Here is a 21,603-nt window from a genome sequence, read left to right as displayed (position 1 = left end):
GACAGAATGCTGAGCTGGATCAGCTAGATACCTTCCATGCCAAGATGGAGAATTTTGAGGAGGGTGTTTATAATCGTCTGAATGATCTGGAAAATTATAAGGTTGAGCCTCGATACGGAGTATAGATCCTTACACTGGATCAACAATAGAGGTTCAAACTTCATCTAATAAAATCCACTCAAGTGCAGTGCTTCAAGATGCGAAAGAATAACAGCATGGATGCTCACACAGTCAGCCCTTCTAAACCTGTATTCCAAACGTCATCTAAAGCTGTGATTCCTGCATCTACTACAGGAGGGAGGTGCTGTCTATTCTGTCAAGAGAATCATACCATTTATCAGTGTTAAGCCTTTCCTGATTGCGTTACTGGGATAAAGCGCCTCAAGAAATTGCACAAGTGCACCAGGTGCTTGACGCAACATGATCCTAATACCTGCACCACCCCATTAGTCATGTGTAACAGGTGCCACCAGGATCAAGATCAATTCACATTGTGTGAGTTGATGAGCCCAAATTGCCTAAACTCCAGGTAGAACAGGATACTTTCACCACTGTGCAGTGCTGTAAGGTATAACAAGAGGTTAAGGTGCTTAACACCAAGTCTCATAATAATGTCACATTTCTTACTGCACAACTACAATTGAATAACAAGAATTCTAGAATCACTACAAGAGGTCTATTCGACCAGGGATCACAGAGAACGTTCATCACTCAACAAGCAGCTAGCAAGCTGAAACTTAAACCCTTGTGTAATGTGACATTGAACATAGCTGGATTCCTAACAGATACTGGACCTCAAGAATATGAAGTAGTACAACCACTAGTACGCCTAGGCGGTTATGTCTGGCCTGTCAACGCTATAGTAGTTGACCACATCCCATTTGACCTTAATGTCAAAGGTCTAGGGAACACAGCCAGATTTTTGCAGAAAAATTGAATCAAACTGGCTGACACCAAGATAACGTCTGATCACCTCACTGATGTGCATCTTTTAGTAGGGGCAGACCATTATTATCAGTTCATTACTGGAAAAGCCAGAGAACAGGGAATGAACCTGTTAACGTCAGCAGGAGGCTACTTACTCACTGGTAGAGTCTTAAACCTGAAGAATCCTATGTCTGTTGACAACCAACATTAATCCAGATTGAGTCTGGTACAAGTAGTATTAGCCGAGTTAGTTTCTATGAGTCTCAGAGGATAAATCAGTGACCAGCAACCTAAACCTGTTCACGCCACAGCGACAAATGTCATTGACCCCACTGTAGACCCGGAACTATTCTCGACAGTAATAATTGACCACATTCAGTCCTCATAGTATCTTATCGCGTTTATCATATCTTAGGGTAAGTCTTCCAGAGAAGACATCATTTATAGTATCTTAGGGTAAGTCTTCCTGAGAAGACAACATTTATGTAAAACCGTCTTTAATAGGATTTAGTAATCCACTTAATGTGATACACCTGCAGGTTTGTATCAGTTTTGTTTGAGCTCCTTCTGCCTTCTTGTCTCTGCCCACCAGCAACCTTAGAGTCAGTTTGAAGAAGTATCTTAGCACAAGCAAAATTGAACTTTGCAATAGCCTGTACGTGAACATTTACCAGAAGACTTTTAGTATTGAAACAAATTGTTTCTCATAATGGAATAAACTCATCTCATCCTTTAAATTATCATGTGCTTAGTTATATCTCCAGCGAGTTATGGCTCTGTAACTAACTCAATGTGCATAAACCGTGCAGGTTTACTACTCATTCAGAATCTTAGGTTGCTATATGGGCTTAATTTTACCTCCAGAGAGTTAGAGCACTGCAGTCTAATGTATATAATTCGCACTTACCCTCTACTTGGTAGATTAGGGAAGCATTAGTTAGGATCAGCTGAGTGCAAGTTCAATCTGTGCTCACTAAAGCATACCACTGACTACATTTATAGAGACTGATATCCGTATACTCAGTTTTCTAATGAACAAATCCACAAGGGCCGTGACGAGGATTCGAAACTGCGTCCGGGAGCATCCCAGACACTGTCTTAATCGACTGAGCTACGACAGGGTAAAAGGGTTGAAACCGAAGTTCTACTGAACTTACTGTATCCCGTAGCCTCTCAGCCCTTGTGGATTTGTTCATTTGATGCATCACGTTAGTGTGATCTCTGTGTGTGACTCAGTTCTCTACTTTATTTAGAATATAGCTAGGTTAGGAACTTAGTTATTATTATTGCATTGCCTAAAATACTTGTTCAGCAAGAACTGCATCTTAGGCTAAATTTAATTTTGCATTAAACACATAGAATTTCACGTTTGATGTTGAGGTGATTTATGAGTGTGCAGTGATCAGTTAGTGTCTAGTAACTCATCTAGTTACATGTCACTGCGACCCTAGACACTGATCTCACTGTGAATTCGGTATCTCCTTGATTTCAAAGAGACATATTGAATAATACATTAATCAATACATAGATGTACCCGTGACAACAGAGTATACTTGTCACAGATCCGGGACATTCGTTATGTAAATACTACCCTACTAACACATAAGAATGTAACTTCAGGGAAAGGGAACAGGTACGTTAGTGCTTAACAATGAACTACGACCCGTAATTTTCCGCGCTGGAGTTATGTTTGGAAATTTGCAACAGTTATTCTCATCCCTAATACAATTGGATGTATTTCCTGTATTAGGCGTCATAATCATTTAATATTCATTTACTAATCCTTAGTACAATGGGATGTATTTCCTGTACTAAGCGTCATAATTAACTAACACTACTAATCCGTAGTTTAGTATCAAAGAATTCACTGCATTAGGATGTGGAGCGTCATATAATTTCTGCTATAATCATGGAAATGTTGCACCAGTCTGCTAGCCACCGGGAACATTTCATATTAACATATCGAGTAGAATCTAGCCTTATATTGTCTTTATTAAGGATAATCATTTACTAATATATTCATCTCTGGTGACTATAATGTTTACTGGAATTAATTTATGCAGCCACGATTTGGTGTATCAGTGAATAGACTGAAAAACTGTATCTCCGCTCCAGGGGCCGGATTCAGGAAGGTACTTACGAAGGTTTTTCCTCTTAGCTAAGAACGTTTTCCCTCTTAGCGCCTTCGTTGCGGCTACGTCCGTATTCAAGTAGCTACACTAAGTGGAAAAACCTTCGTAAGTTCATTCCGGGATTTAAGTGTGGTTTCGACCACTCGTAGCTTTACGTAAACTGGATATAAGTCATTTTTTCTCTACTACATAACACTGGGATCGATTTATGATACTGGAACATGACCAAAATATTATAGCTGGTGAATCTAGTGAAGAGGAGTCCTTCGTGTTAGTTATATATGCATTCTCTGCTTGAAACTTGAAGTAAATATGTGTTTGATGATAGTAGAATTAGTTTTATAATAGCAACATATTATACCCGTAGTTATTAAGTAAATAAACACTGGTGAACATGAAATATGAGAGAAGGTGATGAGCCCTGCCTGATGGGATCATTTACTATCACCAAATGCCCCTGTTCACCTAGTAGTAAGGGTGTACCTTAGCTATACATACCCATTTCTAATTTATTTAGTTTGGTTTTATTTTGAAATTAAATCTGGGTGAGACATAAAATAAAAATATGCTGCACAAATGATGTTAGGTAAGGAGAAGGGTAAAAATGTCAAAAACTTTATTCATTGAATACTTAAAGCTATAATTTTGACTATATAGATTATTAAAAAAGAGAGAGGGAAGTAGGGGTCCAAGACCTCTTCCTGTTATACAATTTGGGTGTGGAACAAGTAATTATCAAAAGAAGGCACCATGCCGGGAAGGCTATGTAGCAGTAAGGCAGTGAGGTGAGGCAGCTACTTATTTGAGAAATGCTTATTTTATTTACCTTATAAGCTGAGGCAACTTATTTTATTAGAGGAATACTCAGCTGATTCCTCTACATTTAGCATGGAACAAATTTGTCTCCAAGACCTCTTCCTGTTACACAATTTGGCTGTGTGTAACCAAACTAGAAGTGCTCTACAAATAAAGGGACCCAGAATGTGAAATGACCTCCCGAATCATGTCAAAGGCTGTACCTCTCTTAACCAGTTTAAGAGTTAAACCAAGTACTGCCTAATTAACTCCATGTAACCTAACTTACCTCCTAAATGTCAACCCATGTCTTGCTATTTTTTAAACAACGCTGTTCACCAACATGTGCAATTGCTGATTTATGCTATGATAACCCCCCTTTTTGTATTTTTTATTCCTTCTTTCAACACAATTTATACCTAATCCCGATTACTATTAAGTTTTAGTCTGTGTTTTTTCCCCCACACCTTGCCCGAAATGCTATGAGTATTAGTGGCTTTAGGTATTGTATGTACTAGCTCTGTCTATAAATCCAACATTATGTTTGTAAATCAACTGTATGTACTTTTCCTGAATAAAATGTATTTATTATTTATTTTTTAATCAGTAAGTATTAAAAGAAGGCACCAAGCTGGGAAGGCTATGTAGCACCATTGTGTGTAACAATAAACCAAATTTTTTTTTAACAAATAATGCACCTGTATGGTAAAACAAATCCTTTCAGCTGTAAAAATATTGATGCAGTTATTTAAATGAAAAATATAATGAAAGAAATATTACTGGTTTATTTTTATCCTATCTTTTTGTACTGTACAGTATATCCAAGGAAGTGAAAAATTGAGACATAATGCACAATTTAATGAATGATTAGCATTGATTAGCAGTTCAAAAGAAATATGACTATTACATATCAACATGAGATCTTAATGATCCATGGTCAACATGATTTAATAACTTGTAAATACAGTAAATACAGTACTGTATTTGTATTAATACAAACTATAATTTAAAATCTTTATTACTGATTTTTTTTATTATTAATAAGATTAGGTATACACAGCAATGTGCTGCTACCCTATTCCATATGGAATATTACACAGTGTAGATAAAAAACTAGCTATAAGTTTATCTAATACTCCCATCTCACAGGATGGCTAGACATACAGTACTGTACATGGAATCAATTTAGAAAATATCAGCCTCAATACAAAAAACAAATAAACTCTGACTAAACAACTCTTCGCAATTTTCACAAGAGGTAAGCACTGAATCATGGAAACATTATATTATAATTACTCTTACCAGTTTCTACAAGACTCCTCTCAAACAATGTATTTTTAAACATGTTTAGATATACACAGCAATGTGCTGCTTCCCTATTCTGTATAAAGGACCACACAGTGTAGATCAAAAACCAGCTACAAGCTCATCCAACATCCTCACCTCACAGGATGGCCAGTCATACATGGAATTAGGAGACAACAAAATACTTAATGCTGATCTATTAGCCTCCACTGGCAAAATCTGGGTGCAGCACAAGAATATCTTCCAATATCCCTGAGTGTATGAAGTAATTACAGAGCTCAAAATACCTCATACCATTTGGTATGAAGTCACTGATAACAGGGCAATCACAGATATAGTGTTTGAGAGTATGTTCTCTCAAGTAGGACTGAAAACAGTTTTTTTTTTCCACGAAGAGGGCTATAAACCCATGGAACGGCCTACCCGCTGAAGCCGTAAATGCCAAATTCCAGCTAAAAAATATCATTAAGATAATTGGCGGGCCCTTTAACAAGCCGCCGGCTTTCTGTCCTCTTCGAGGCCACTAGAAAGTTAGTGGCCCTTGGGTAAATTCAGTAAACATATACAATAATTGTCAGCGCATCTTCCGAGCAACAAGGACAGCTACACAGTATCTCTTAGAATTACGTAGGTAAACAACAAATGTAACATATTTGTTTACTACAATGTCGGTGCTGGGTGTAGAAGTTAAAAAACATTGTTTTACTTCGAAATATGCTAATTTTATAAGAAAATTCGACGTAAATAGGAGGCAGTAGAGCTCCGATAAGCCAGCGCTAAATCTTCAATATGAAGAATGTTGCATCTCTCTGATTTGCCAAACGAAACACAGTGGTGACCTCTATCTGCACGCAGGTGAACCAACAAATTTCTTCGTAAGTGGCCCTTATTGAATCGCACCTAAGCATCTTCTTAGGGCGCACTTAGGAACCTTCGTAGCAAACCCACTTACGAAGAAATACACAGAGCTTCCTGAATCTAGGTCCAGATCTTTTCTCATTCATTTAGTATCGTCTAAATTAGTTGACTGCATTGCGAGAAAAAATAATTGTCGCCACATAATACCTATATTATGACGCAAATATTCGTCATAACGTATTTCCTTCCATATAATCGGAACCCCAACTGGGAGTTATCCGCATGCGCCACTTTCGAGCAGGAAGGAGAGACACGACAACCACCATTACATAAGTGTTCTGAAGTTTGCTTATCAACATCGGTCTTAATTTGGAACTTCTGGCTATCTACAGAATCCAGACTTATCCTGCAACTTCTATATTTTGGACACCACGTTCGGCAGGGAAGAAAAGTATCCTTTTAATGGTTTTAGAGGCCTTTAAAATTTAATTAGGTTACATCCCTGTTCGTTACGATGTTTGGCGTCACATTATAAGTGTAAGTGAGGTCCCCAAATCCATTTTGAATTAATAATTAAATGAATGATTCTTGGGTTTGGAGTGGTATTTCATAACATTTGTATTTCAGCTAGAGTACCAGCATATGCGAGACTGTAGAATCTACCAGGAGCACGTATTTTCTCCAGTAGCTTGTGCAAAAAGTTTATGTCTATGAGTATACGATTTGTGATATACTAGCTGTGATACCTACTTTATCAGCTAAGCAGTATTTCACGTTTTTAGTAGATTAATGTTGCATTTTACTAACCAATTTATTTAATTGATAATATTTTCTTGCATTTCCAAATTTATGTGTGTGAATATTTATTGATGAGTAGTATACTATATAAAGACATGTATATGATGAATATGAAAACCTTCAAGCTGATATTAATAAAGTTTTCGACTGGGCATCAGAAAATAACATGATGTTTAACAGTGATAAATTCCAGGTACTCAGGTACAGTAAAAATAAGGACCTTAAACATAATACAGAGTACAAAACACAATCAAATGTACCCATAGTAGGATAACAGCATGTAAAGGATTTGGGAATAATAATGTCTGACGACCTAACGTTTAAGGAACATACCCAAGCAAATATTGCGACAGCCAGAAAAATGATAGGATGGATTACGAGAACTTTCAAATCCAGGGATCCCATCACAATGATTGTACTCTTTGTTACGAATCTTACTAGGATTCTGCCATTACTCTTGATTCTCATATTACTTTATTGTCTTGTTCTTTAATATAGCATCCAGTTGTATGATATAAGATTTTGTATGTTATATATATATATATATATATATATATATATATATATATATATATATATATATATATATATATATATATATATATATATATATATATATATATATATATATATATATATATATATTATAGCATGCTGTAGTGTGCCTGAGTTGCATTATATTGTATGAAGCTTTTGTGTTAGATTTCACATGTAGTTTCTCCGTGTGGGCGGTTGACCATATTTGGATATGGCCAGTGTGGGAACATTGTTGTCAATCGAGTGTTTATAGTTTTACCTTGATTTATTCCCATATTTGGTTGCCGTATTATTGTATGGAATGTTGTACCAGTGTTTACTGCTCTTTAGTTTGATAATGTTTTGAATATTAGTGCTGCATTTTGTTGTTAGAATTTCCACAATGTTTATGTGGACGTTTAGTTGATTTTTTGGTTTAGTTGATGCTGAAGAATATTTCTGGTTATTTTTTATACATTTAAGTGTTATTAAGTTTGTCCCCCTTAGCATAAATATATTGTTCTCCATTTTATGCAGTGATGTATCTTTACCCCAAGACAATTGTTGGCAAGGCCGATTTATTATCATTTTTATTGCACTGCGGGGAGAAGAACTTATTTAGTCTCAAGGGTGGTAACAAATGAGGGCCACTGTCCGGGAGCTTAAACCTTAATTCCCAGTAATGTTTGTACAATTGACAGTGCTAATAATTAATAGCAATTGCCTTTCTAGGTACTCTGTGATTATCTAGTGACACCTAATCAAGCCTGTGAAATTATCTGTTCAATTTGAGCTGCTGTGAAAACTTCTCAACGCTTCACGATTTGAGGTAAGTGTTCTGCTTGTGCCAGGGGCCAAGCATAATTTTCAGTGTTGTTTCAAGTGTAAGTTGTGATTATTGAGCCAACCATGGAGGATCAGGTTGCTGCGCTGGTAGATCAGACAAATTTTGGTAAAATTAAAGACTTAAAGAAGTCTGGTTTGTTATTGCTGGCTGATAAATTGAACCTAGCTATTTCCAGTAAAATGTTGAAAGCTCAAGTGTTAAGAGTGATTGTCACACACTTGGTGGAGGAGGAGAGACTTGAAGAAGAGTGTTTAGGAGAGTTAGAAGAAGAGTCAAGTGACAAGGTGGCAATCTTAAAGTTGGAGTTGGAGACTCGATTAGAAATGGCTAGGCTGGCAGCAGACAAGCAGAGGTTGGAGTTGCAGAACCAGACAAAACACCTTGAGTTGGAGGCTCAGTTAAGACTAGCAGAGCAACAAACTAAACAATTAGAAATTCAGCAGAGTATGGCTGAAAATAATGACAGGTTTGAACAGCAGAGGATTGCGGCAGGTTTGGGTAACACTAGTAATAATCCAGAGAGTACAAATAGTTCTTCTAAGTACAGTAAACATGTAGAATTACCTAAGTTTTATGAAGAAGATCCAGAAATATTTTTCTTGCATTTTAAGAAATTGGCAGTCAGCATGAACTGGCCTGTCGATCAATGGGTTAGCATATTACAAGGGCAATTTAAGGGTAAAGCTCAAGAGGTATTTGTATCTTTGCCTGCCGAGAACTCTTTCGATTTTAAATTTGTTCAGCAAAGTATTTTGAATGCTTACCAGCAGATCCCAGAGGCACATAGAATAAAATTCAGAAGTTTAAAAAGAGCGTTTGTGGGGCGTATACTCACGACGCACCCCCTAGGAGGCCCCGACAAGATCGGCGATAGCTTCTTGTTGGGTGTCCTGCCTCTAATTGTGGCTCCATGGTGGGTGTGGGGGCACATTCGTGAGTGAATTCTTCTTTTCGTCAAGATGATAACCCCTGTTTCGGCTGCTTCTGGCTTACCTTCTCAGGCTCGTGGGGTGGGCGACCAAGCCCCCGAGTCGGTCCGTATTGGAAGACCGGGCTCTGTAGCCTCCGCTGCATTGGGCCCCGACCTTGCTCCTCCTTTGGCCTCTCTGACTCCTTCCCCTGGCTCCCCTCCCTCCTCTGTGGTTGGGTCGAGCCCCAAGCCCCCAGTGATGACTACCTCGTCCCCTGGCGCGGCTCCTTCTCTAGTTGTAACTACTGCGCCTTTTAACCCCTCTCTCACTGGGGGTTCTCACCGCCGTCCTCGTCACGGCCGCCCTCGCTCGATTCCTTCCAGTTCTGCTACCTATCAAGCCTTGTTTGGTCCCGCTTCGTGGGCCAAATATTTTGATCTCCTCCCTCTTGATTCTGCGCCTCCTGACGATTTCTCCCTTCATCGACATCTCATTGATTCCGTGGATGCCTCCATTACTTTCAACCCCACTCGTCTCGGTACACGTGTCGTTGCTGCTCCTTCTCAGGATGCTGCTTCCCGCTTGGCTGCCTTATCCTGCCTTGGCGAGACCCCCGTTCGGGTCTCGAAGAACGCTCAGTTGAATGCCAGTGTTGGCACTATTTTGCTCCCGCCCCATGTTGCAACCGGTGTTCGGGACCTGCGCGACTGCCACGACGATATTCGACATATCCTCGCTGCCCAGGGCCATTCTATTCTCCAGGTGGACACGTTTACTCGTCCCCCTCGTGGTAGTCGCCGTCAACCCCTCCGGGTTGTGAAGATTACCTTTGATGGTAGGACCCTTCCACCCTCTGTCATTCTTGCTGGTGCCAGGTGCTCTGTCCAGGAGTACATTCCTTCTCCTCGGCTCTGCAACAAGTGCTGGAGGTTTGGGCATGGTGCCCTCCGCTGCTCCGGGACTGTCTCTCTCTGTCCTTTGTGTGGTGGCGAAGGTCACTCTAAGTCGGAGTGCACTTCTCCCCAGGCTCGTTGCCTCAACTGCGGTGAGGCCCATCCTACCTTCTCCCGTGCGTGTGTCCATTACAAGCTTGAGGCAGCCGTCCTCAACCTGAAGCACCGGGAGCGTTTATCTTTTCCTGAGGCGAGGCGCCAGGTTCGCCGGCTCCCGCCTTATGCTAATATCTCTTATGCTCGCGTGTTGCGCTCTTCCTCTCCTCGTCCTTCCCGCCTTCCTCAGACTCACAACTGTTTCCGGGCCTTGGACCCTGATGCGCCCACTGCCCCCTCCTCTGTTCCTTTGGGTTCTCTCCCGAAGGATCCTCCTCCTGGTCCTCTGTCTGGGGTTCCCCTTCCTTCTACCCGGTCTGTCGTGTCTTCTGTGTCTTCTTCCTCGTCCCCCTCCGATCCTCCTTCCCATCCTCTTCCTCCATCTATCGGCTCTCCCCACCGCCTGTCGGTGCGGGCGGATGTCCATCGCTCTCCTAACGGCCGTCGTGTGTGCTCTCGTTCGGCTTCTCCTGTTGAGACACTGGAATCCGTTGCCCGGTACATAGTTGCTGGGACACCGGTCTCTTTAAGTCAGAAGCGTAAGCCTGGCTCCTCTCCTTCCTCTTCCCCGGCGGGTAAGAAGGCTTCGCTTTCTTCCTCAGCTCCTCCTTCTGGCTCTGTTGCTCCTTCCCCTCCCGTTTCAGTGCTTGCGCCCCCTGTTCCTGCTATGGAGGTTTCTTTGGCCCCTGCTTCCCTTTCGGTTGCTGCTCTTGCTGGGGTGCGCTCCCCTCTTTCTACTCCCCTTCCTCCTGCTGCTGTCCTTGACGGCTCCTCTCCGTTGTCTCCTCCTCTTCCTCCTCCTCCTCCTCCTCCAGACCCTGCCCGCCCACCTCTGATCTGTTCTCCCGTTTCCTTCCCTCCGTCTTTGCTCAGTTTACCCATGCCCCCTAACCCTGACTTTGCTGACCCTGATCCCGACCCTGATATTCTTTAACGTGCTCTGTTGCTCTTTCGCCTTTGTTTCTTCCTTGTTCTCTGTTTTTGTCCTTTCTCTTCTCGTCGTTGTCCATTCTTCAATGGAACGTTCGAGGTTATTACGCCAATTTCCTCGAACTCCAACTTCTGATTTCGCGGTTTTCGCCCCTTTGTGTCTGTCTCCAGGAGCCAATGCTTGGTGCTCGTCCTGGTCGTTTTCGTGGCTATTCCTTTCTCTCCCCCCCCCCCAGCCATTGCTGGAACTTCTAATTCTTCTGCTCTCTTGATTCGGGCTGATGTTCCCTTTGTTCCTTTACTTTTTCCTTCGCCTCTCCATTGTTCTGCTGCTCGTATCTTTGTGGGGAAATGGTACACAGTTTGTTCCATTTATCTCCCCCCGAGTGTCCCGCTCTCTCTTCCTGATTTGAAACACCTCCTGGACTCCTTGCCGGAGCCTGTGCTCCTGCTGGGTGACTTCAATTGTCGTCATTCTCTTTGGGGTGACGTTCTGACGAATACCCGGGGTCGCCTCCTTGAGCCGTTTCTCCTCTCTTCTTCCCTGTCTCTTCTGAATTCTGGTGAGCCCACTCATTTGGACTCTCGGACTCGCACCCTTTCTTGTCTTGATCTTTCTCTCTGCTCTTCTTCTCTTTACTTAGATTTCACGTGGCAGGTTCTTGATGACCTCCATGGAAGTGATCATTTCCCCATCCTTGTTTCCTTTTTCTCTTTTCGCCCTTCCCTCTCTTTCCCTAGGTGGCAGTTTGCTAAGGCAGACTGGACCCTATTTACCCTCAGTGCTGCTCTCCCTGACCTCTCCCTTCTGCCTCTCTCTCGCGCTCTCCTCCTTTTTCATGACACTGTCTTCAATGCTGCCCTCCGCTCTATTCCTCGCTCTTCCTCTCGGGGTCCACGGAAGTGCGTTCCCTGGTGGAATGCGGACTGTGCTCGGGCTGTCCGCTGTAAGCGTGCAGCCTGGAAGAGGCACCGCCGTAGGCAGACGACCGATTCTTTTCTTTTCTTTCGGAAAGCGAGTGCGGTGGCCCGTAGGGCCATCCGTACGGCTAAACGTGAATGTTGGGCATCTTATGTCTCAACAATTACGTCCGAGACCCCTCTGGCCCAGATCTGGAAGCGTATCCGCAAGATAGCGGGTAAGTTCGTTCCCGATGTTTCACCGGTCCTTCACCTCCATGATACTCTTGTGGCGGACCCGTTGCAGGTCGCTTCCGAACTGGGTTCCCACTTTTCTTCTGTTAGCTCTGGTCTTCATCTTCCCCAATCTTTCCTTCTTCGTAAACCTGTCCTTGAGTCTCGTCCTTTAGATTTCTGTACTCATCTTCAGCTTCCCTATAATGATCCCTTCTCTCTCTCTGAACTTCGTTCTGCCCTGGCCCTCTGCGGTTCTACGGCGGCGGGCTCCGATGGTATTCATTATGAGATGCTTCGCCATCTCCCTCCGAGCACGTCTCAGTATTTACTGAGTCTGTATAATCGGATCTGGGAGTCGTCGTCAGTCCCTGAGGACTGGCTCGATGCCGTTGTCCTCCCTGTTCGCAAACCGGGGTCTCTGGGTACTTCCCCTAAGGACTTTCGCCCTATTGCTCTCACAAGTTGTGTCTGCAAACTCTTTGAACGTATGGTTAACGTTCGTCTGATGTGGTTCCTGGAACACCATCACCTCCTCTCCCCTTCTCAATTTGGTTTCCGCAAGTGGCGTTATCATATCCTATCTCAACTTCATTCTTTTGGCCTTCGTGGTCATCTCCCTCTCTTTCTCCGCAGCTTCCTCTCTCGTTGTTCCTTTCGGGTGCGCCTTGGTACCGCTCTCTCTCCCTCTTTTCAGCAATACAAAGGTGTGGCCCAGGGTAGTGTTCTGAGCACTACTCTTTTTCTTGTTGCCCTCAATGGTCTTCTTTCCTCTCTTCCTTCTGGTGTCTTCTCCGCTCTCTATGTCGATGATCTTACCCTTTGTTGTCAGGGTGATGATTCGCCTCTCCTTCAACGCCGGCTTCAACTTGCAATTGATGTCGTGTCGTCTTGGGCCACAGGTCATGGCTTCAAGTTCTCTACTTCTAAGACTTGTGCCATGACTTTTACGCGGAAACGGGTTGTTCTTCGTCCCTCTTTGTCACTTTATGGTCATCCCCTTGAATACAAAGATTCCGCGAAGCTTTTGGGGTTATTCCTTGACACTCGTTTGTCTTGGTCTCCCTATATCTCTTACCTCCGTGTTGAGTGCTCTAAGGCCCTTACCTTCCTTCGGGTCTTGTCCCATACTTCTTGGGGGGCAGATAGGCGCACTCTCCTTGCTTTACATTCCTCTCTCGTCCTGTCTAAGCTCGATTATGGTTGCCCTGCTTACTCGTCTGCTTCTCCTTCTACTCTTCGCCGTCTTGATGCTTTGCACCATACTGGGTTGCGCCTCAGTTCTGGTGCCTTTCGTTCGACTCCCATCCTTAGCTTATATGTTGACACTGGCTTCCTGTCTCTCCAGGACCGCCGTGATCGCTACTGTCTTCGCTATCTTGCGCGGTCCTTGCAACATCCTTCCTCTCGCCTCTGTCGTGCTTTAACTTTTACCCCTCCTGCGGTTCCTGTTCCTCTTCACCACCTCCCTCTTTCTGTCCGGTTATCTCGCCTACAGGATTCTCTCTCCGTTCGTATTTCTGATGTTTCTCCTCGTGTTGTTCCTTCTTTGCCCCCGTGGAGGGTCCCTCTTCCGCGGTTTTGTACTTCCTTGACCCGTATCACTAAAGCTTTTACCCCTCCTACGGTTCTAAAACGCCTTTTCCTCGAGCACTTTTCTTCTCACTCCCGCTCCGTTTCTGTCTTCACCGATGGGTCTAAGTCAGCGGACGGTGTTGGCTACTCTGTTGTTTTTCCTGATCGCACTTATATGTGTCGCTTGCCTCCGGAGACTAGCATCTTTACAGCGGAACTTTATGCTATTCTCTATGCTCTTCGTCTCCTGCTTTCTCGTTGTCAGTCTTCCTTTGTGGTTGTTGTTGACTCTCGTAGTGCCCTCATGGCTCTCGGGTCCTTTAATCCGGTTCATCCAGTAGTTGTCGAGATCCAGCATTGGCTGTTTCTCGTTCACAGTAAATATAAGTCGGTTGAGTTTTGTTGGGTTCCCAGCCATATTGGTGTGTCTTTAAATGAGCGTGTGGATGCTGCCGCTAAGGAAGCTGTCCGCTCTTGTCCCATCTCTCGTAAAGGCATTCCGTATTCCGACTTTTACCCAGTTATCCATTCCTCAGTCCTTACCCGTTGGCAGGCTTCTTGGTTGTCTGTTACTGGTAACAAGCTACGTACTCTTAAATGTTGTGTTTCCTCGTGGCCGTCCTCCTTCCACCGTAACCGGCGGTGGGAAACAGCTCTGGCGAGGTTGCGTATTGGCCATACTCGCTTAACCCATGGTCACTTGATGGAGCGCCGCCCTGCTCCTTATTGTCCTAGTTGCATTGTCCCTCTTACGGTCGTGCATGTCCTTCTTGAATGTCCTGACTTCCAGGACGAGCGTGTGTCTTGCTTTCCGACCGCCCCTCGTGGTCACCTGTCCCTCGATAGAATTCTTGGTGACTCGGATACTTTTGATATCGTTCGCCTTATGCGTTTTTGTTCTCGTATTGGCATCCTTGGTGATATTTAGCGCCCTCTGATTATTTTGCGTATTTGATGGTGCTACATAGCCTTCCCGGTTTGGTGCCTTCTTTTGATAATTACTTACTTACTTGACTGTCAATATGAAGAAATGTAGTTGGGCTAAAGGAACTATAGTGTATTTAGGACATGAGGTTGGGCAAGGAAGGATAGTCCCATTGCACGACAAGATTCAGGCAATTGTGGAGTACCCCGTCCTAACAAATAAGAAGTCTGTGCAAAGATTTATTGGAATGTGTGCGTATTATAGGAGGTATTGTAAAAACTTTTCCAATGTTGCTGCACCCATAACAAATCTTTTAAGGAAACAGGTAAAATTTAAGTGGACGCAGGAGTGTCAGAACTCTTTTCAGAAGTTGAAAAGAATTCTCTCTACTTCACCTGTGTTAGCTAGTCCACAGTATGATAAACCTTTTATTCTTCACATAGACGCTTCTGATGTAGGAGCAGGTGCTGTTTTGTTCCAAGTAGGACCAGATGAGTTAGAACATCCTGTTTATTATTTCTCACGTAAGTTTGACAAGACACAACTTAATTACTCTGTAGTTGAGAAAGAAGCACTTTGTTTAATACTGGCAGTGAAGAAATTTGAGACATATTTGTCAGGAAATCAAGTGGTAGTATATACAGATCATAATCCATTGACATTTATCAACTCTATGAAGTGTAAAAACCAGAGAATACTTAGATGGTCATTGATTCTGCAAGAATTCAATATTGTAATTCGTCATATTCCTGGGACGCAAAATGTTATTGCTGATGCCTTATCCAGGGGATTTCCTGTTGCAGTGCCATAATATGTAGTGTTCTTTATTCATAAGATGTATGTAAATTTTGTATTTTTTTTTTTTACTGTGTGAGATTTCATTGCTTTGTACTTTGATTTTAGTTGAAGTATTTTCATGTTTTATTTTCATCTTATATTACATGTTATATTTCACGCAGTCAAAAAAATGAAATCAACCTTCAGTTAATTTCATTTTTTTTCTTAGGGGACGGGAGGGATGTTACGAATCTTACTAAGATTCTGCCATTACTCTTGATTCTCATATTACTTTATTGTTTTGTTCTTTAATATAGCATCCAGTTGTATGATATAAGATTTTGTATGTTATATATATATATATTATAGCATGCTGTAGTGTGCCTGAGTTGCATTATATTGTATGAAGCTTTTGTGTTAGATTTCACATGTAGTTTCTCCGTGTGGGCGGTTGACCATATTTGGATATGGCCAGTGTGGGAACATTGTTGTTAATCGAGTGTTTATAGTTTTACCTTGATTTATTCCCATATTTGGTTGCCGTATTATTGTATGGAATGTTATACCAGTGTTTACTACTCTTTAGTAAGCTTTAGTCATCCAAAGCTGTGATTCCTGCATCTACTACAGGAGGGAGGTGCTGTCTATTCTGTCAAGAGAATCATACCATTTATCAGTGTTAAGCCTTTCCTGATTGCGTTACTGGGATAAAGCGCCTCAAGAAATTGCACAAGTGCACCAGGTGCTTGACGCAACATGATCCTAATACCTGCACCACCCCATTAGTCATGTGTAACAGGTGCCACCAGGATCAAGATCAATTCACATTGTGTGAGTTGATGAGCCCAAATTGCCTAAACTCCAGGTAGAACAGGATACTTTCACCACTGTGCAGTGCTGTAAGGTATAACAAGAGGTTAAGGTGCTTAACACCAAGTCTCATAATAATGTCACATTTCTTACTGCACAACTACAATTGAATAACAAGAATTCTAGAATCACTACAAGAGGTCTATTCGACCAAGGATCACAGAGAACGTTCATCACTCAACAAGCAGCTAGCAAGCTGAAACTTAAACCCTTGTGTAATGTGACATTGAACATAGCTGGATTCCTAACAGATACTGGACCTCAAGAATATGAAGTAGTACAACCACTAGTACGCCTAGGCGGTTTTGTCTGGCCTGTCAACGCTATAGTAGTTGACCACATTGTCAGGAGACATATTTTCCCTGCTCTCTCGTGCACTGAATTGAGTTCGAAATTGCATAGTGCACCGGTGATGTGCACGGTGATTCAACTTTCTGAATATAACTTTTCCACAGTCGTGTTGGGTGTCGTTGGACAGCCCGTGACATTTGCTAGCCATTGATGTCATTCTGATCGCTGTATCAGGTCTGTGAAAGAAATTACAGGAGGGAGTTGATTTCAGAGAAATTTTTATACAAGTCAAGTGTAGAGAGGGAGGTATGGGGGGTTAACGGCCGTAGACCCCCCCCCTATCACGTGTCCACCTCGTGTGTGAGTGGGGGTAGCGTCAGGGGGCAGGTGCGCGTTTTGTTGAGGGTCTGGGGCCTCAGAAATGCTGAACCGTGATTGGCCAAGACACTGAGGGGTACCGCATGTCCAGGCATGGTATTGGCGGGAAACGACATTCTTACCTACGACGTTGCTGCCTGTGGACAGGACATTTCCCATGCTAGGCCACGCATCGGGAAATATCCGCCTGCAACGTTGCTAAAGTCACGCCAATATCTTGCTATCTTTCCGTGTGCCGTGCGTAAGAATCCGGTAAACGGAGAGGGGCCTGTATCGAGCCGTGTGAACTTGTCATCTAGCCGCGTAATTGTGGGACGCCATCTTAGAGGAGCTGGACTGAGTGAGGCGTTAATTATCGGGCTACAAAAACGACATCCGCAGTCGATCGTATCTGTGCTTGAAGATACTGCTGTGAGACGTGCTAGAAAGGGTTTCAGTGTTATGAGAGAAACCTTAAATGTTATAATTCTGAGGAACAGTGAAGGACTCCATCTCGTATACCATCGTAACACCGTGTACCGTCGTATCCTGGGGTACCGTGTCAAGTGGAAGGGCGTGGTACTGCTGTTGTGCGCAACCCTGGCTTGCCTAAGCCGGTGTGTCTGCGCCATCCTGGTCTCTGTGTGTGTGTAGAGCTAAACCCCGTGGTCTGGGACCCTGTGCTCCACCTGACCACGTGTAGGAAGTGAGGACGCCTACGTCATCATCCAGCAGCAGCAGTGGGAGTGTGATTGACGTGTATGTGTGAGTGAAAGAGGGGCCCCACATCATTAATGTAAGTACACTGTTTCCGTTTGGGTAATAAAACTCTGAAGCTGGGTTCGCCCCCAGTGTCCGTCTGTCCTCTGTCCCTGGGACCACCTGGTGAGGTGAATGGGAATTGGAGACGTGTGAGTCTACCCTGTTTGTCATCAAGTTGAGAATTGGGCCCAACTGTGATTTTTGACGTGTGTGAAGACACCTAGTGACACATTCAGAGGTAAAGTGAGTTATTTACTTCTATGTTAATTTTCTATGTGTCGTGTATGTATTCGCTGTAATTTGATTCCCTTTTTCAGCAGTGAAAAGTGGTAACAGGGAGATTTCCCTTGGTTATATATTTTACTGTTGTGTTGTGGTAAAGTGTGAATTACTGGTGTATAATTTACTGGGGGAAGTCATTTACAAGTTTTGCCGTGAGTGGCAAGGGGGTACTGTGTTGTACTGTGATGTACTGTGTTGTACCGTGTGTAAACCGTAGACAGGTTTGACCTTGGTGGAAGGCGTTGTGTACTGTGAAGGATTCCGTTAGAATTAAAGTCAGTTAACGTCACCGGGGGTCACGATTTACTTAACGAGGTCACTTGTTCGTTGAACATTGTTGTGATAACGTAGGGACGTGTAAAGGCAACAGTCCCAGTTAGGTTCACGCAGTGGAGGAATTGTCAAGTGAAGACTAACGTAGTGTTAACGATTTAACGAGCTGTCGTTAATTGAGTAATTAACGTAAGGGGTTGACGGTCTGCTATGATCGGAGTCAATTGCGCTGTAATTAAGCTGTTGTAATTCGTTGGACTGATCAGCTCTGTCGGCGGACAGGGTGATTAAGCACTCGTAGCTAATTAAAGATAATTAGTAATCGCCACTTAGTGAATTCACCAGGTGTTGATGTTGTTGTTTACACGGAGTATTGGAACATTGTGTGTGGTACAGTAGTCTACCCTCGTTAAGGTAATCTTGTCGTAAGACCGGAAGTGAACTGTCAGTTGAGTGACAGTAGGCTTTGTCAATACTCGTCTGAATTAATAGGCTGTTGTATTCAGTAATTAATTGGGAATTACTCACCGAATGCTTGACTTTCAAGTTGATGTAATTAATTGACTTACGAGTTATTGATGCCATTTAAGTGTCGTTGTGACACGTGTGTATTAACGTAATTGTTTAAATTCAATTAGAGTAACTTTGTTTGTCCTGAGAGACAAGTGTTAACGTAAGATTTTTTATAAGGGGTTATCATTCTTGGATTAACCGCCTTGTTACTTGGTATCTTGTTGTGGGCAGCGAGCGCCAGTCAAGTTTTTGTGATTATAGTATTGGTCACCGTGAAGCCGTGACAATATTGATTGCAAGCTTGCGTCACCAGTGGGCACCACTTTGTTCAGTTAGTGTCATTGTTCAGTCAGCGACGACGGGATAAGGAGACCGTGGGTCCATCAGGCTGTTGATTAGCTGTTCTTTAATGTGCCACTGGAGTGACAGTAAAGTAACGTAAATTCACTGTAGTAGTTTTAGTTTTGTTTTGTGAATAAATTGTTTTGTTATAGAAAACGGTCGTTTACTTCAAACCTTCCAATATTACTGCGCCACATTTCATGTTCTGCAACGCTTTGCCTGCTTATGTTCATATTAAGTCTGTATCTAAAGCTCGAGTCCATTGCAGAGCACCACACTTCTATAAATAAGAGGTGAGAATCCGTCGGCTAACCTTTATTAGTTTGTCAACTAGGAGGAGCCAGCGACCTAAGTGACAGGTGTTACCCGTGTGGTTTCGCCTGGCGGTTTGCTCCCGCGGTCCTATGATCTTAGGCTTTAAGATTAAATATCTGCCACTGGCAGCTCTTGCTGTTTAAGGTCTGCCTCTCTTGCGAGGTAGTTGCGATTAACGTAACATCAATAAGACTTAATTCTTTGATAACCTGTCAAGAAATAAAAATCTCACACACACTACAGCATGCTACAATTACATCAAACATAATTATACTGGAACACAACTGGATATCATGTTATATTTACTTAACGGGGAAAAGAAATAATGGACATACATATTTATCATGATGAATGTTAGAATGAAACACAGATTCGCAACAAGGTGTCTGTTGAAGAGAGAAAGATCAGTGGATGAAACAAAAATATTCACCAAAGACTTAGGACTTCTATGAATTTGCAACCCGTTCTCGCAAATTCGTAAAGTCAATATTGACTTATTAAATAAGTGCATAGGTGACATACTAAACATAATAGATACCCTTAAAAAGCTTCATAGAAAACACCGACCTTACCTAACCTTGTTAGTATCTTAAGATAAGCATCTTATAGCTTCGTAATTACAATTGTTATTTAACCTATTATAGGTATAGGTTAAGTAATAATTGTAATTACGAAGCAATAAGATGCTTATCTTAAGATACTAACAAGGTTTGGTAAGGTCGGTGTTTTCTATGAAGCTTTTTAAGGGTATCTATTATGTTTAGTATATCACCTATGCACGTAGTTAATATGTCAATATTGACTATATGAATTTGCGAGAACGGGTTGGAATTTTAGGAGGAGGTGAATTGGGCTTTGTCTTACTGCTGACTTTACAGTGAGGACTGGTACACTCTTCTATTGTATGTCTATAGGTTCTGCAATAATGACAATACAACGCAGAGTTTTCATTACTGGTACTCACTTTGGCTGGAGTAAACCAAGACGTCTTACTGGAAGGTGTGTCGGATGGTACTCTATGAATGAGACTGTAGGAGTCAGCCAACTGTGCACATCTAGTAGGGTCGGTTTCTTCCTTGTCTGCTAGGTAGGACGTATGGAATTAGGTACACGCCTAAGGAATTCTTCCATCAGGATGAGGTTGATGAGATCTGTAAAGGTGGAGACTTGTGCTGCTTCCAGCCACTTCATGAAATATCTCTTTTTGTTATTTGCAAACTCTAGGTAAGTAGTAGCACTCGCTTTAAGGTAATTCCTAAACTTACGTCTGTAGTTCTCGATAAATAGGAGGTAGGCATCTAGCACTGCCTGTTTCAATACCTTGTAGTCGGTTTCAGACGCCATAGTACTGAGAGTCACGGCAGCCCCTACATGTCAAATGACACCTGAGAAGTACAGACCACTGATCCTGAGGCCAGCTGAGTTGGTTAGCTAGAGCCTCAAATGAAGTAAATAATATATAATTTTCTGTCTCGACAAAAGATGGCATCAACTTAATTGCATAAGAAAGATCGAAACGTACCTGGAGGTTAGCTTCCGCTTCCTTGCGCTGAGTGTGGTGTGTAGTTTCCAAGTCAAGCTCTTTTCTACCGTTTTCTAGAGCAATGGCGGCTTGTTTTTCAGCATGTTTACGTTCTCTTTCTCTTACTTTAAGGGCTTCCTGTTCACGCTCACGTTGGAGTTCAAGCTGTTCCCTCTCACGTTCACGTTGGAACTCTAGTTGTTCCTTCTCACGTTCACGTTGCAGTTCAGCTTGTTTTGTTTTTTTTGTAGTGCAAGTTGTTCCTTCTGTATCTTGAGAGTTTTCTTCTGACGTTCGCGTTCTAGAGTGGAAAGCTCTATCTTCAATTTCATGGCTGCTAAGGCGCTCTTCATGAGATTCGGATGTAATATTATCATTGTCTAATAAGTGGTCAAGTATAAGGTTATGGAGATAAGTTTTAGTGGCTCCATGGGGGGCAGTAATGTGGTACGCATTTACAAGAGTTAGCAACTCCGCCTTGGTGGCACGAATTAGTGTGCCCCACTTCATCGTTTGGATTCTGCCTGAACGCTGTTAGACGAAACATGGTGAATAGAATGATAGAAAATAATGTGCAAAGAAAATACCTCAGTTGAT

The 21,603-nt window shown here is 42.6% G+C and overlaps 1 protein-coding gene across 1 annotated transcript; it reads right to left on the bottom strand.

Annotated features, from left to right (window-relative positions):
• Positions 1–223: 223 nt before the first annotated feature.
• Positions 224–21,516, bottom strand: LOC138369246 (uncharacterized). The gene is made up of 2 exons (XM_069332185.1): positions 21,007–21,516; positions 224–313 (listed from the first exon to the last, which is right to left on the bottom strand). The coding sequence occupies exons 1-2, from the start codon at positions 21,514–21,516 to the stop codon at positions 224–226; spliced, it is 600 nt and encodes a 199-aa protein (XP_069188286.1).
• Positions 21,517–21,603: the final 87 nt, after the last annotated feature.

This window comes from Procambarus clarkii, chromosome 27, assembly GCF_040958095.1.
Source record: "Procambarus clarkii isolate CNS0578487 chromosome 27, FALCON_Pclarkii_2.0, whole genome shotgun sequence".
Taxonomy (NCBI): domain Eukaryota; kingdom Metazoa; phylum Arthropoda; class Malacostraca; order Decapoda; family Cambaridae; genus Procambarus; species Procambarus clarkii.
Note: the sequence above shows the minus strand (reverse complement) of the source record. Positions and strands in the feature narration are given on the sequence as shown.

Bases quoted from the DNA above. Each gene is read 5' to 3' on its own strand.
- LOC138369246 (XM_069332185.1), bottom strand. From the start codon at position 21,516: ATGAAGTGGGGCACACTAATTCGTGCCACCAAGGCGGAGTTGCTAACT. The intron at 314-21,006 runs GTACGTTTCGAT...TTCTCTTGACAG, and splicing joins AAGCGGAAGCTAACCTCCAG to AATAGACAGCACCTCCCTCC.